This window comes from Anomalospiza imberbis, chromosome 7 (assembly GCF_031753505.1).
Source record: "Anomalospiza imberbis isolate Cuckoo-Finch-1a 21T00152 chromosome 7, ASM3175350v1, whole genome shotgun sequence".
Lineage (NCBI taxonomy): Eukaryota > Metazoa > Chordata > Aves > Passeriformes > Viduidae > Anomalospiza > Anomalospiza imberbis.
Window position 1 is genome coordinate 19,619,176 of NC_089687.1, and position 16,476 is coordinate 19,635,651.

Here is a 16,476-nt window from a genome sequence, read left to right on the forward strand (position 1 = left end):
TAAAAACAGGAAACAGAGCACCTACATCCTCACACCTTCATACAAGAAACAAGCTGTGCTGGTGGACAGAAAGAACAGTTGAGTTGTTAAGAGAAGAGGAAGCTATAACCAGATTATCTTAGTGCTGAAGTGCCCAAGATAGTCCCAGTCAAGTGCCCAAGACCAGTCCCTATGTCATTAACAGCCAGATTAACATAGAATAAGGGAATCAATGAAAAAGTACTTTTGTGACAGTGGAAAGGCACAAGGCTGTCCTGGTTTTGCTCTTGTTTATTAGGGATTTGTGACAGGGGCTGGAAAAGAAAAGACATTATTCAATTTCTCTCTTTAATTTCACAAAATACAGTAATGCTGATTGAACCCATTTGACCCCGAATTCATCTAAAACCAGGTCAGGCTCCTGAATCTTACATAATAGGGCCATGATAATTCCACTGACATTAATTGATTTGCATTGATATTCATCCGCAAGATGTCAATCATTGTGTCACAGTCAGTTCTATCTGATATTTCCTTCAAATGCTGACACTTAATGAAGTGGTGGCATTATTTTTTAAGAATAAGCTGAAGCATTAATAGCTAATAATTTTAACTGCATATATAAAATGCACAGTTCAAAACAGACTGTAGGATAGTACCAAGTAATGAGAACTGTCTTTATAAAAAAAGACAAGACTTCATATGCATAAATGTTTTCTAAAAATGTATTTAAAGTTTAGAAAAAAAATTAAATAGATTTCCTTAATTCAGAGAAGGAATAGTACTAGTCTTCATTTAATAGAACTTACTTTTTACTGATGTCAGGGTGATCCAGGGCCTTCAGGACAGGCAGGTCTGCCTGGTCTTCCAGGAGAAGATGGAGCCCCTGGACAAAAGGTTGGTTCATCTCTCTCTGCAGTCTATCTACTTCACCCCCAGCATTGCTACTGTTCTCCCTGTGCTGACACCCAAACCTAGAAGAGAGAGTGTTCATGGGCAAGGGGAAAGTACCACATTTTTTTTCAAAAAAAACCATATCTTTTGAATATACTTTTTTTAAGGGAAAACTTTACTTTTTCTAATTTTTTGGGGTGGGGCATTGCCTTATCTTGTTTACTCTTGTATGCTTTGCGTAATTCATTAAATGTCCTGCAGCTCAGGAGGGAAACCACTAAAATGGCTATGGGCAAGCTTTATGGCCTTCTGCCCATGTTTTTTTCTAGATTCAGAAACTCCATTATTTAAGGTTATATACTCAGAGTTCAGCTGTCACTAAGGAAATGTGCTACTTCTCACATTCCACACAGAGTTGTACAGTGCTTGCTTCCGAATATGGGAAAAAACCCCTGGACACACCTGACATCAGTGGGAGTTTTGTCATTGATTGTGAAAGGTCTATGGTTTTAATGAACTTATTCAAGGGAATACAAAGTTCATCTTGCACCATGTCCATGCAGTGCTCTGAAACACTCCTTTGATTTTTCTCTTCAAGGGTGAACCAGGGTTGCCTGGTCTTAGAGGTCCTGAAGGTGCTCCAGGGATTGGAATACAAGGGGAAAAGGTGAGGATTTCTTACTAAAGATGTTACTCAAAACTGTAATGTTCCAGGAATAGATTTGTCAAAGACTTCTCTTTTTTTTTTTTTTTTTTGTCCAATATAAGTAACAAAAAATATTTTTGACTCATAGTTGTTTCATTTTTGTTGCAATTATTACAGCCTAGTAATCTGCTTGAACAGCAGTTTTCCCTTTAGAACTTTACACTATTCTTAGCTTTTCTTTGTGATCAATTGATTTGCCCTATTTGCCTCCAAATTAAAAAAACCAAAAGTACTAGCCAGTGAGTTATATTTTCCTATTTTGATTATTTTTCTTAGTATCTTTTTAATGTAATTATTTAACTTGCTTTTCAGCTGCAATTATTCAACCTTTAAGATTCCTTTTGGCTTTTATTTTTCTCACAGTATTCTGTGGCAAACTGGTTTATTTAATTTCAGATGAAATCTATGTAATTTTAATTGTACAAATCCAACACTGGACAATTCCTGAGCAGAATTAACTGACTTGCCAATGAAGGCAATAGGAACAGCTCATGTGCACCACCTACAAATAGAAGTTTGCTATCTTTCACTGACATTTTACAATTTATTTCATTTAACACATTCTTAAATTATTTGACATGTGTGACATGTCTTTTCCATTTTTGTAGGGAGATCAAGGACAGAGAGGAATACGTGGATTAACAGGACCAACAGGAGTGCCTGGACCTGTTGGACCTAAAGTGAGTTTATTACTATGTTATATGGGTAAAATAGTCTCCCAAAGCTGAACACTGTTGCAGATTTCAGAAACAACTGTTCTAGAATGAACTCGTTTCATTAAAAAATTATTTCACAAAAGTTCAGCAAAGGCTTCTCTTCGCAAGAATCACAATGATCCCTACAAACAACTAGCAGTGTTTTTTAAAAACCTTTGCATTTACCATATTGTTTCCCTGTTGGTTTGCAAAAAGTAAAGGTATATACTGGTATTTTTATACTGAAATATTTGAGAAGATTGTATGGTGTATGGCATATAAATACATGACAGGACTTTATTTTCCCTTACACTGACTCATGGCTGATATTCTTTTATGGATTTGGAGTTTCTGTTAAAATACTCAGTACTTACTGAAAGTGAGAAGAGCTACTCCAGGTTTCTCCTCCAGTTTCTTATTCTTTGGCTATTTATACACACAAGAGTATTTCCCCAAAAATAAAAAAGATGTAAAAAAAGTAAACTGAAAGAGAAATTTTTAAAAAATCTACTCTAACAGATATGTATAAATGTTTTCAGTATACCTACACAGCTGGGCAGGGAGCCTTCAGCACTGTATGTGGTGAACCACGTCTTGAATACACTAAGAAAGGGACTTCTAAAAACATGTTTGTTTAGTGACTGAGAAGAATCTCATTTCCATGGAGAAAACAGAATATGGTTGTTACCAGTTCTCCAAATAGTTAGATTGATCTCTGCATAGTATAGCTTATTAGAAGTTCTAATAGTGTTTTAATGGAATTAAATATAAATTGTTGCATAAATGTTTTCTCAATGTGATAGTCATGCTCACTTTCAGAAATATCCATTGTTTTTTCTCTCCTACCTTCATTGCAAGGGGGAGCCTGGTGCACCAGGGCGTCTTGGAATGCCAGGCCCTCCTGGAAGATCTGTGCCTGGACCAAAGGTACCATCCACATTCCATCTTCTAGTGCTTAGAAACCAAGGGTGAAAACTGAAGTAGGCTATGTTAATATTTGTGTCAACAAGTCCAGCCTTATGAGGTCAACTAAAACTTCTTCTGGATTGCATCCAATCTAGTTACCACTGTGCCCTGGTATGGATTGTATGGCAGCTTGAGGTGTGGCCTACCTTTTTTCATTTCTTTATTTTGACTAATTTTGGATATCAAAGCACATTTGTTTATTCTTTGTATTTTTTCTATTTATTCTTTCATTTTTATTTATACTTTTGGTGTTTAATGTTTGCAATAGCAATAAGTAAAATTAGCTGTTATGTTCATTATATATGAATTTGTATAGAAGAAACCCACAGCCTGTGGTGTTTATTAAGATATGTAACCAGAGGGTTTATTTTCTTCATTGCAGGGTGACATTGGGTTGCCTGGTCTTGCTGGACCAATTGGAGAACCAGGTTTTGGGCTTCCTGGGGCAAAGGTAGCTCCTAAATTGTTAAAACTGATTTCTGATACAACTGTAAAACAAGGCAGGAGGATTTCAGTGAAGCAACAACTAGTCTCCTAGGATGGCCACAGTGTTCCACTCACACGTTCCACAGTTATTGTGTGGGTCCTACAACTCTGTCATAAGTATAAGGATTTGCAGAGCTGGAAAACTATGGATGGTCAATGCTCCAGAGTCTGTAACTGCAACCTTTCAGATGGCAGAGAACCAGGAGAAGAATGACTGTTTCTAACTGATGAGAAGTGAATTCAGAGAGAGCACCTGATTAACCCTGCTTAGAATAGCCTACATGTTAATTAGCAAGCAGTTGATTTCTCTCAGCCAGGCTCCTTTGCTTCATTCATAACTTCAGGGTTAACTTCATAACATTCATAACACAGGGTTATAGTGTAAGAACATGAATATGTAGCTAATCTCTAATGGCTTCCATATACCACTGCCTCAATGGTACCTGGATTCAACTTTCATAAGCCACTCTTCATTCCAGGAAAGATCTTGTCTGAAGACCAAGAAACTCAGGACATATAAAACTGTTTCTCTCCAAATATACTGGACCCTTCCTACCCTTCCCCCACCTCTTTTTCTTAGTGAGTGTGACAGTACTTTTGAATACATCCCTAATCCCTTGTTCTTTGAGTGAACTGAACAGAGTAACAGAAGCATGAGAAACATGTGATAAACACTATCTCTTTTTGATCAGTCAGTGATTTTCAAGATTTTTACATTTATTTTCATCAGGAGGAGATTATGCTGATGGAATCACATAAATTTTTTGTATAATCCAGTCAATTCAGAGAACTTCATGTTGTCCCATTTTTGGGGATCTAACAGGAATTAATCAACTGGAAGCACATCCTTTGCTCAGAGTTGCAAGTCTCTCTCCCTCAGCCTTGAGCCCCTCAAAGCTCTTTCAACTGGGCAATACTGCATGTTTCTGTGACTACATTCTTCACTTTTTGCTGTCTTTGTCAGCATTAGTGGTTCTGCTCTTGCTTAGTTCTTAGACACACAACCATACAGGGTAAAGCCATAGAGGGTAAAGCTTTTTACATCCTAATTTTTAAAAATTATTTTTGCATAGGTCTTTTCTTGCCACTGTTTTAAATGTCCATATTTTGGGTAGCTACAGGAACAAATGCAATCTTGATCATCCATTCTGTAGCAACTGAGCGACTCACTGCACCCCCTAGTGTGGCTGGGATGGTTAAGGTCCTGAGTTTTCTTGGTAAATCTGTTCCTGAGATAGTCCAGCTGTCTGGATCCATGAAAGGAGATTAGATGTACATTTCCCATAGGAAGATTCTGTTATACTCAAAAGGTTTAATAAGGTTCCACAGCACTACAGGAAAATAAAATTCTAGAATAAGTGATGATAAATATATGGGAAATACAACTAAAGTAATTTCTTCTTATATGTAGGCCACAAATGACAACAGACAGAGGTCTTAAAAAATATTAAAATTAGTGAATCATGAGTGTAGATCATGAGCACTATTAAATGTCACTGGTTTAGTCCAGGATTAAATAAACCTAAAATAATAATTCACATAGTAAAATACATTAGCCGATAGACAGATAAAATCAAATGACAGTATATTTGTCAAGTAAGTTTAGCTTTCATGGATAATTTCCTGCTAGCAATTGTCTTGGCATTCACTCAGCTGTTTTTCCTGCCTTCATCAGGGTGACCAAGGCCTGCCAGGACCCCCTGGGCCCTTTGGACAAAAAGGAGATGGTTATCCTGGCCCACCTGTAAGTTTATAGATTTTTCTTTTATGTGAATTGGGAAGAAGTAAGTGCTACACCTAAGGGATTATCCTCCATGTCTGACATGCTAGGAAAGATTGGCTGGGTAAAAAGCCTGAAACTCCTCAACTGCGGAAATGCACTTCAACACAGAATAAAATGAAATATCTCTCTGAAATAGCACAAGATCATCCCTGTCCTTCACTTCTCTTAATTACACCCTGTAACATATTCCAAGTGGGTTCTTTTTGCCTAAGTATCACTGATGTTTCAATGAGTTTCCTCAAAATCTTCCTGTAGGGTCCTGTCTTCTGCCCAACCATACAAAATTTATTCCCAATCAGGAAAACACAATCTAGCTAAGCAGCTGGATCCATATACATCCCAGAACCACTAAAAAACAACTGGTGTGCAAAGAGTCAGAACTAATCTTTACAGAGGCCTTTATTGGTAGATATAACCAATCCCTGCAAAAAGGATGCAAAGAGAAAAGGCTCCTTCTCCCTTCCCTGCAACACTGGGAACACTGTGCAACAGTGCAACGGGGTCACTGCCACACTGACCTCACATATCCAGTCTGCTCATCAGTGTGCTCCACCAGCCCTGGCAGTTACCTGCCTGTGCAGCAAGGAAGTCTCAGAAAAAGATTGCTGGCTACAGTCGGGGAATTTGGACCACACATATTTGCATTTGCCTATGCTAAAGAAAACAGCAAAAGTGCTTGCATTTGCCACACTGAGGAACCAAAATTAACAAATATCAACATGGAGATTGGAAATTGATTTATAATACTTTCTGATATTTTTGTGCAACCCAATGAAGAATTGCTTCTGCAACTGCCTCTCCAGATTAGACTCTTCTACCTTCAAACACATTCAAGCCCCTGCATGACATGCAACACACATGTAAATGCTACTGACACTACTTCTGGCATATCAGAGTAAAGTTTAACCAGTTGTAGATCACAGTGATCCCATTAAGAGACAATATAGTTAAGATGCTACCATATAAATATTAACAAATGCATGTAGTCAAGGTAGCTGTAAATTAAATTTTGTCTCTGTGTGCATACAATTTCAGGGGTTGCCAGGGCTCCCTGGGATTCCCGGTGAACAAGGCCCAGATGGAGTTGGACTACCAGGACCTAAGGTACAGACTTCAAGATCTAGAAAAGCAAATGCTTGTGTATACTCTAGTTCATAGAGATACAATTCCTACCTATAGGTCATATTCAGAATACCTATTTAATCCAGCTTTAACTTTCTTCTCAGTATGTAAAAGGTAGATCTTTTTTGGTTTAGGTTTGTCGGTGTTTTTTTGGTTTGGGGAATCTAGAGTTCATTTTATAATATGGGAATTGTAATTCCTGTGTAACTGTGCATAATTGACTTGAATACATTTAGACCACCAGCCACTGTTTATCCCCAATAACTTCCTTGTCCTGCCAGCAATATCCTTGGGTTAGCATTGTTTGGACTTGCACAGTGCAGTTCAATAGTTCTCTTCTCTTTGTCCCATTTGGGTATAACAGATGCTTGGTGTTCTAGAGATACATTAAACTTTGGTATTCACTACTTATTTCTTAAAGTATCGGTTTTCAGGGTGATCCTGGTAGTAGAGGACCAGTTGGCCCTGCCGGTCCCCCAGGAAAAGGCTTACCAGGACCAAAAGTAAGAGATTTAAACAATTAAGTCTCTCTTGGTCTAATTTCTAAAATAGGGGAGAAAAGTATACTATAAAAATGTGTGATTTTGTATAGACATCTGCATGTTTTCTGTCTTCAGTGGAAACAACTAATCCAACAAATAATCTTTATTTTGTAGAAAACCAAAATTATTTCTGGTGACTAGCCATAAACCATAGCCTCCTTGTGGATGCATATGATAAATAAGGTGATAACCTTGCATTGAAGATCACTGACAAAACATTTAGCTCCTGCAGACATTAGCTGCAACGGAGTGGCAAAAATTTCTTCAGACCTAGCATTGGTCAGAATTAAGGGCTGGGCAAGAACTTAGTATGTCTTGCCTATATTATTTTTACAGCTATAGATACTACTGTTGAGTTCTTCTGGGATTAATTCCTCTTTTTTATTGTATAAATCAGATAATCATCTAATAGCCAGTATGAGGATTGATCCTTGCAGAAAGGGTTGAGTTCTTCTGGGATTAATTCCTCTTTTTTATTGTATAAATCAGATAATTATCTAATAGCCAGTATGAGGATTGATCCTTGCAGAAAGGATTATTTTTAAAATAATTTTGTAACCATGACAAAGGACTGAAAATAACTGTAATTATAAAAAGCAATTTTCACTGTGAAACCTCCCAAATTGGAAATGCTCCTACAGCTGTTTCAGAAGTCTATTGAATACAAAAGAACTGGTTTGAATGTAAATAAAAAGGAACTCAACGTCAAATGCAAAGATTATGCAACATAATAATGAGTTACCTGCACACTGTGACTTATTGGTCCCTGAGATACAGTTCCCATTGGCAGGAAGGCGGGGTCCAGAGAAAAGCAGTGGTGAAGCACCTCCTCAGGCAGCACTAATACCAAGAAACAGCATGTGCATGGGATCCTTACAAATGAGGAAGCTGAGAATTTCATGCAGGGATACTAGAAGAGCAGTATAGACATAAAATTAATATGTACTATGTGGGTTTTGATTGCTTCCTGTGAGTAATATGGAAGGGGAACATTTTTTCTAGAGTTCTATTGAAAACTAGCTTATAAATTAGCAACAAGTGTTTATTTGAAATGCCACATTAGTATGTATATGTATAGGCCTTACTACATAATGGTGGTAAAAGATAAAAAAACAATAATAATCTTAAATTTTAATTCAGTCCCCAATGTCCCACCAATACAATCCATCCTTCAATGCAGCATGTATCTCTATCAGCAAGGTCATTCATGTTCACTGAGTATTAAGCCAAGTGACTCCTTCAAAGTATAAACTGGATTATTAAAATCTGATAAAGGCCAAAAAGAGTCTTTCTCAGCTAGAGCAATCTTATTCCCACTACTTATAAAAAGACATGTTTGGTAGAGGAAGGACAAGAAATAACACAGTGGTATAACAATTTATTTTGTATTTTTATTCTGAACATTCTCTAGGGAACCATAGGACGCCCAGGGCCACCTGGCTCTCTGGGACCTCCTGGTGAAAGTATTCAAGGAACTAAGGTAAAAAGACTTAGTGTCTTCAATATTTAACCTGTGTTGAGTGGTCAATCTGACCATCACAGTCTTAAGGAGATTTCACATTGTTCCTTATATGAAGAGAGCCTCAGGCTAGAAAATGAGAATGAACATGTGAGCACCTGCAAAATATGTTGTGTCTACTGCTGCAAACTAGCCCAAGCATGTGTGTGTTGAGGAAAGAAGAATGAACTTTTATCAGTTAAAGATACCTTTACAAAATTAAAAATACTACTCCCTCTTCCCCAACTCTCATGCCCACAGAAACAGTCTGAATTAGTTGTGTACTACCACTCTATTCAGTAGAGAAAAAGCCTCCATCCTGAATGTGTGTACTATTAATTTTTCCTTGTAATATGCACTTTTACCCAAAGCATAAGTCAGATGAGACAGACTCAAAAGATAGAAATAAGAAAGGTAGAATGAAAATGAATAAAATGGGATGGAAAGAGGGAAAAAATTTAAATTGCATTCAAATTAAAATTAAATCCAATAATGATCATACAGGTTTTCAATATTGTGTATCTTTATACTGAAGAAGTATTTGAGAAATGTAAGTTAGTCACTAAATTGTCTCAAGTGCCTCAAGATCCTTGTTAAAATGCATTTGAAAACCTTTCTCTTTGAACATTCTAAATTACTCAGCGATGAATGATTACAAAGGGTTAATATCACTACCTGGATTATCATTAGGGGGAACAAGGTATTCAAGGAATGCCAGGACCACGAGGCCCCCCTGGAGATGGGCTTCTGGGAGAGAAGGTATGATATCTAAATCAGAGATAATAGTGAGATAATGCCCTAGATGGAAGACAACACACTCAAAATGCTCTTTTACAGTCAGTTCTTATTGAAGGTATGTGAATTCTGTGTAAAAAGAGCCCCAGACACCAGAAGATTATATTCTTGTTAGAAGTTATATTGCTATTAGAAGTTATATTATTCTTTTATTATTAAAATAAATATTAGATTTAATATCACTTTCTTTCACTTACCTGCTATGCAAAATTTTGTGACTAAATCAACGTTAAGAGAAATGGGGGTTGGAATCAGTTTTTAGGTGTGATCACAATGGCTCAGAAAGGCTGTACAAAGTCCCATAGTCTACTAAAAATCAAACCAAGATACACTAATACATGTGCTATGCCAAACACCTTTTCTGGGCCAAAAGGTTTCTCACTGTGATAATCCCTTTATTCATTCTAATGACACCCTTGGATTTCTTTTCTATTTCTCTAGTGTTATCTTATTTTTCTAAGGCACAGATAATAATTTCCATCATGCAATAGCCCATGAAACCCCTCAGTCTGCATGTAGTTTTTTGAGATGCTTCATTGTTCAAACCACTTTAGGTATTTTTTCCCATAAAAATGCTTAGCCAATACTACAAGTTATTAATGAAATTCATGAAGTACCAATTTATTTAAATGATCTCTAACAAAGATTTCTAACTCATGTCACAAGCTTAATGTGCATTCAACAAAGGCTACGAGAGAGAAAGCTGAAGTGTAACAAAAACTGACTTACACTTTCTGTCTGCTTACCACCATGGTTTTAAAGGGAGATCGTGGAGCTACAGGTGACAAGGGGAAAAAAGGAGAAAAAGGTGATGTGGGTGACCCTGGTTTATCTGGAGAACCTGTAAGTAACTCAGGTTTATCACAGATCTTTTCATAAACCACTCAGAAACAAAGCTGAGTTGTGTGTTCTTCTTTCTATTTAATTACATATAATCTGAAACATTTAAGAAACTGAAACTATTAAAAACTTTAAAAGCACAAAGACGACATTTACTTGATTAATACCCCACTTCCCACACAGATGTAGTTTCTTCCTTAAGGCAGTTGTCATGGTTTAACCCCAACCAGCAACTAAATACTGCACAGCCACTCAATCATCTACTCCCCAGCACTGGTGTGATGGGGAGGAAAATCAGAAAAAAAAAAAAGTAAAATTAAACCTAAACAACCAGAAGATTCATGAATAGTTATAAACCAGTCTAATAATTGAAGCAAGGATAATTATAGTCATAATCATAAAAAAGCCAGGTGATGCCCAATAAGATTGCTCACCACCCGCTGATGGATGGCCAGCCCATGCCCGAGCAGGGCTCGGCCCCTCCCAGCCGACTCCCCCAGTTTCTGTACCGAGTGTGCCCTCCCATGCTGTGGAATATCCCTTTGGTCTGTCGGGTCAGCTGTCCTGGCCATGCTTCCCCAGCTCCTTGTGCAGCTTCTCACTGACAGAGCATGGGAAACTGAAAAGTCCTGGACTAGGGGTAAGCACCGCTTAGCAACAACCAAAACAACAGTGTGTTGTCAACATGACTCCCATAATAAATCCAAAACACAGCAATGAACCAGCTACTAAGAAAATGAACTCTATCCTGGCCAAAACCAGGACAGCAGTGAATGACAACTGACAGTCAGTGATCTGGTGGGAGACTTGAGGTCATCCACTTCCCATAAACCACCTTAGGAGGCTGCAGGTACTACACGCACAAGGCACGGCATGTGCATCAGAAGCCCATGTTTTCTAGTTTAACTTTCTATTGGAAAAGTATTTTTCTAATAATGGTATCGCTGAAGTCGTGTTCTGAATTACAATGTTACTATCTAATTGCAATAGCTTAATTAGCAATCACTGTTACAGGGCAAAACCGGACCAAAGGGAGACCAAGGTCTAACAGTAAGCAAATTCCATTATTTAAATCCCATTACAGCAACATATAAACAACACTGTCAGATGAAACCTAGCCTTTTAATTATTTTGAAAGGAGCTTTCTGATTAGAAGCCACCTCAGTAATAATATAGAAAGAAACCAACTCAAAGATTTCTGATTTTTTCTCATCTACTTTATGCTGAAATGGAATTAAAAGTTCCTGGTGACTTTAGGTATTTTTCTGCTATATGTTCTTTTATAGCTAGTGTCAGATCACCCAGGTGTGTACTTGCTGCAGGAAGGTTTTTTTGCAAGTATTTAAGAGTATACAGAGCAAAGATCTTCAAACTTGTCACAGTCTATCATGCTATGAACTTATTTATATTTCTGCTAAGCCTGTACTACATTTGAGTCAAATTCAGCAAAGTATGTCAGTGAGTATATAAATACTACTACAGTTTATGATGAAAGCTGAGAAGCAGTAGCTAAAGGTTGTATTTGAAAGACTGACTCAATACCAGATGAGTCCTGTCATGCACTTCAAAAAATGTAACAAGTGATTGTTCTAATACTGAGAAACACTTTGTTAACATGTCACAGAAGCTGTCATTTTTCTGAACAGACAGCGCTGAAGGCAGCAGTTTTGGGGTTTTGTGCTGATGAAGGCTGGGTAATAGAGTGGGCCAGGTACATCAGGGCTGACAACTCGCAATTCCATTCTGTATTGGTGCTCTGGCATATGTCAGCTCACTACAAACAATCCTACACTTCCTAAAGTTGGGTCTCTTTCTCTGCTCCCAGTAGATTTAAAAGGGATATCATATTATTCAGATACTAAAATATTTATGCCTTTCAGTTTTAATGAGAACCAATTAATCACGAAACATTTTTTAAAATAACAGTAGTTAATTGTTTTAGATAGAGATGTTAATGTGTTGTCAAGTTATTGATCCTTGTATGCATATGAAATAGTTCATTGTAAAATACGGAACTCATTCCCAAGGAGAAGTTTGGAAGTTGAACAGCAAGATTTTTATAAGTCACTGTAGGACACAAATATTAAACAAAATCTTTGTTAGTGTCAATATTACACCTCATTTGAAAAAGGCAGGTTGTAAAATACTTTAATATTTTTTTTCACATCCAGAGAGAAGATATAATCAAATTAATTAAAGAGATATGCGGTAAGGACACGGGAAATCTTTATGTTCAGATTCTGTAATTCCTTCGTTACATTTGCATTCTTCTCTTTTCGAAAAGCATGCCAAATCAAGTCATTGTGATCTGGTTTTCTTTTATTTTTCCTTTGTAGGTTGCAGTATTAAATGTAAGGAAATTCCTATGGAGCTTGTATTTGTGATTGACAGCTCAGAGAGTGTGGGACCAGAAAATTTTGAGATTATCAAAGACTTTGTGACTGCTTTAGTAGACAGAGTAACTGTAGGCAGAAATGCTACCAGAATTGGCCTTGTGTTATACAGTTTAGAAGTTCGGCTAGAATTTGGTCTCAACAAGTATCCAACTGGCCAGGATGTTAAGAGAGCAATTAGAAAAATGCAATACATGGGAGAAGGCACTTACACAGGAACTGCTATCCGCAAAGCAACCCAGGAAGGATTTTCTGGTGCTCGAGCAGGGGTGCGGAAAGTAGCTATTGTGCTAACAGATGGCCAAACAGACAAGAGAGAAGCTGTAAAACTAGATCTTGTTGTTCGAGAGGCTCATGCAGCAAACATCGAAATGTATGCAATAGGAATCCTAAATACTTCAGATCCAACACAGGTTGAGTTTGTGCGTGAGCTAAATCTGATTGCTTCAGACCCAGATGGAGAACACGTGTATCTCATTGATGACTTTAACACTCTCTCAGGTGCGTTCATTGAAGTCTTATTCTGCCTTGGATCTGATGCTTCTCACAAGGGGGCAGGGTGGGGGAAAAGCATTATCTTTGTGGATATGTTTTGATGCTGAACGTAATAGGAATCTAGAGATGCAGATCCCCTTTGTTACATTATGGGGCAACATGCCAATGGGGGAATGTCACCCAGTCTAGGAAAACAGCTGCTTAAACAAGTTTTCTAAGACAAGTAAGTGCTCATGCACTGAAAATCTGACTGTAAATCAGAATGAAACCCATTGTCGTAAATGCTACTTGTTCACTTCCCTGGGGAAATAACCCATTTTCACGTGGTTATTCACAGCACCAAGATAAGCAGTTATTTTCCCATTACCAACTAGTAGTTGTTACTAAGTTTAGATGAACAGCCTTATGTAGTTCACTGTATTTTCTACGATGTAGATGACTTACATGCTGGCAAATTTGTGACCAAGAAGTCCATACTACAAAGAGTCTGGAATAATCTTCTTAGATGCGTGTAAACAATCCAAAGGAGTTCTGGATTGCATGTGTATTACTGAAATATAAAAGTAATCCAAATTTTAAGAATACATTGAATTTCTCAGTATGATAAGATTTCTACTTTTTTTTTTTAACAGCTCTGGAGTCCAAATTAGTCAATCAATTTTGTGAAGATGAACACGGCACCTTAGTATACAACCATAATGAAAATGGTGCAAGTATAAGTGGGCAATCCTTCCATTCAGTATCTCCAAGTTCTTTACATTACATACTTCAGAAGAACAGTGTTAATAGACAATCACTTTCAGCACAGACACTTAGAGTATCTACAGTAGAAAGTCCTCTGAATCTTGGCCATCTTCCTCAACCATTAGCTCCGGTATGAAAATTCAGCAGGATTTAACGAGCAGAAGTTTAATAAAGTATATATCTTTCTGTGACACCTAATGTAATTTGTACCATTTCCCTTAATTTTCTGCAGGACAGGTAGTTTAACTTGGTATGCTCAGAGCTGGTTGTTCTGAGTAAGAGCTCTGATATTGCATGCAGGCAATTAACTAATAGCTATAACTTATTCCTGATACCATTACACGGATTCTTTTTTCAAATACAGTAATATTTGTGCCACAATGTGAATCATAACAATATTAAAAGCAATTACACTGTTAAGTCTAAGAACAGTAACTGAACTCAATTTAGATTATAATTTTAAGTCTATAAATAGACTTCTGTTAAGGTCAACTAAAAAAAAATTTATCCAACATTTATCAGGACAACTTTCCTGGTAAACCAACCAGAAGGTAAAATTCTGGTTCTTAACACTGATGTCAGGATAAATGGAAAGGAAAAACACTAGAACATCTCTAAGTCATGGAGGGCTTGTTCATTTTGAAACAATTCACAGTATCTGGAAAGGAAAAAAATCAAATGCTTTTTTCAGACCAACGTACCTCCTGTAGTCTATGACACCTACGAAGAGGAACAAGATGAAGAACAACAGCCAACCCTGCTAACAGAAAACACTAGAGGTATTTCTATTGTCATTCATTTCTTCATTTTCATTTTTGGCTTATGAAAAATCAATGTCTCATTCTGTTTCTTTTCACCTGCAGCTGTGTTGCCATTATTGTCATCTAAACAACCACCATCCAATAAAGTGATGACATCACTTTCAACTGCAGGCCCCACACCAAGACCCGGTGGGTAACAGACCATTTTTCATTTTGTTACCTCTTTGCCTGGTACTAACTTTCAATAAAGCCTTACATAAGAGTAATTTTGTTCCATTCTCCAAAGTTTTTGTGAGTCTGTGATGTAGAAGAGAAGTCATTTCAGGATTTTATAACAGATCTAGTTGCAGTTCTTGTCTTTCCAAGTTCTGAATCCCACCGCTCCGCTTAAAGCAAAAGCAAGGCTGTCTATAACTTGAGAGGGAGCTCCTAAGGGGCATCAAGAAGAGAACATAATGCTCACTGAGGGTGGGTCAGTCAGCAGGTCATTCATCAGCCAAGGAAGGGCAGTCTACAGAGGTGGGAGACTTCATTAAAGACAGTGATTTTGGAATTCGACAAAAAGAATGTATTTCTCTTTCAGAGGAACAATAGGAAAAAACAGTGTTTAGTCATTTTAAGTATAATAATTAGCTGAGTGCTTAAAGGGTTGATTCTTTTTATGTGAAATGTGCAAATGTATTTTGTTCATCATCTGGGGGATTTTCAGTTCCAGCAATAGTGTACTGTGATGGGAGCAACAGAAGAGAGTGATAGAAATGTGTTCCCATTGCTTCCTGGGAACAGTGGCATGACTTATTTGGTCTCTGGCACTAATTTTTTTTTTTTTTTAAAGTGACAAGATAGCAGTTGCAAAAGACAAAATATCAGTCACAATACTAAACTTCACAGAAAACTGTTTTCTATCTTATGGTATTATTAAAGTGAGTGTGACTAGATTAGTATGTCACAGTCCTCCAATCCATATCTGTAGGAGTTCTAAATTCAAGAACATATGTTCATAATGTACATAATTACTACCATTTTATTAGATAAATAGCACTAATATCTTACAAAAGCAAAACAAGAGTTTTATATTCTTCTCAGTATTTTAATGTCCCTTCTCCCACACCACAATGAAAACTAATATACAGCAGAAGGATGCAGCAGGTGCAAAAACAGCAGATGCAACTAGTTTACAGCTCTTTGGCTTACAATTTCAGTTTGCACACAAGATTTGTTGCACGTAATCAGATTAAAAAATATACTTTAAAACTATCATATTCATATTGTTCGCTCTTTTTGTATGTGGAGCCATAATACATTTATTTCTGGAATTACTAGAATCATGCCAGTAAAGGAACAGTTTATGTGACTACTAAGATGCACTTGTAACTTGCCTTCAATATTAACGTCTTTAGAACTAAAAGCGAATCAAACTATCGTATAAGATTAGCAGAAAAAAATCAAACTAAGAGTTTTAAAGGTAAAAATCTATGGAATACAAATGACTTTTACAAACTAAATAGTTTCTATTTCTCTTTTTTTTTTTTTTTTTCATTTTAGAAAGTATTGTGGACCTCCGCTGCAAGCTAAGGCTGGATCAAGGGCCATGTCGTGTTTACACAATCCGATGGTATTACGATAAACAAGCCAATGCCTGTGCTCAGTTTTGGTATGGTGGCTGCCACGGAAATGCAAACCGCTTTGAGTCTGAACAGGAATGTAGACAGGCTTGTGTATTTTTTTCTGGAGGTAGGAATTAGTCTCTACATTAAAAATGATAAGGTTGAAGCTA

At 37.1% G+C, this 16,476-nt stretch overlaps 1 protein-coding gene and 2 long non-coding RNA genes across 4 annotated transcripts in view; 1 reads left to right on the forward strand and 2 right to left on the reverse strand.

Annotated features, from left to right (window-relative positions):
- The window catches only part of LOC137477117 (uncharacterized), a 35,682-nt gene extending 34,706 nt beyond the window's left edge, over positions 1 to 976 (reverse strand). For both annotated transcript variants that reach the window (XR_011000804.1, XR_011000803.1), the window contains exon 1: positions 789 to 976. This is a non-coding gene — a long non-coding RNA (uncharacterized lncRNA). The remainder of the gene's footprint in view (positions 1 to 788) is intronic.
- LOC137477116 (collagen alpha-1(XXVIII) chain-like) overlaps positions 1 to 16,476 on the forward strand; it is a 34,070-nt gene extending 17,594 nt beyond the window's left edge. Inside the window, exons 19-36 of the mRNA XM_068195830.1 lie at positions 805 to 876; positions 1,472 to 1,540; positions 2,188 to 2,259; positions 3,133 to 3,201; positions 3,623 to 3,691; positions 5,402 to 5,470; positions 6,545 to 6,613; positions 7,066 to 7,134; positions 8,585 to 8,653; positions 9,362 to 9,430; positions 10,229 to 10,309; positions 11,321 to 11,356; positions 12,478 to 12,514; positions 12,643 to 13,200; positions 13,827 to 14,068; positions 14,630 to 14,717; positions 14,802 to 14,888; positions 16,245 to 16,476. Of these exons, the coding sequence (XP_068051931.1) occupies positions 805 to 876; positions 1,472 to 1,540; positions 2,188 to 2,259; positions 3,133 to 3,201; positions 3,623 to 3,691; positions 5,402 to 5,470; positions 6,545 to 6,613; positions 7,066 to 7,134; positions 8,585 to 8,653; positions 9,362 to 9,430; positions 10,229 to 10,309; positions 11,321 to 11,356; positions 12,478 to 12,514; positions 12,643 to 13,200; positions 13,827 to 14,068; positions 14,630 to 14,717; positions 14,802 to 14,888; positions 16,245 to 16,444 (2,025 nt within the window). The 3' untranslated portion in view covers positions 16,445 to 16,476. The remainder of the gene's footprint in view (positions 1 to 804; positions 877 to 1,471; positions 1,541 to 2,187; positions 2,260 to 3,132; positions 3,202 to 3,622; positions 3,692 to 5,401; positions 5,471 to 6,544; positions 6,614 to 7,065; positions 7,135 to 8,584; positions 8,654 to 9,361; positions 9,431 to 10,228; positions 10,310 to 11,320; positions 11,357 to 12,477; positions 12,515 to 12,642; positions 13,201 to 13,826; positions 14,069 to 14,629; positions 14,718 to 14,801; positions 14,889 to 16,244) is intronic.
- LOC137477118 (uncharacterized) lies at positions 1,658 to 12,649 on the reverse strand. Its single transcript, XR_011000805.1, has 3 exons — positions 10,463 to 12,649; positions 7,916 to 8,045; positions 1,658 to 3,228 (listed from the first exon to the last, which is right to left on the reverse strand). It is a non-coding gene; the product is annotated as an uncharacterized lncRNA (long non-coding RNA).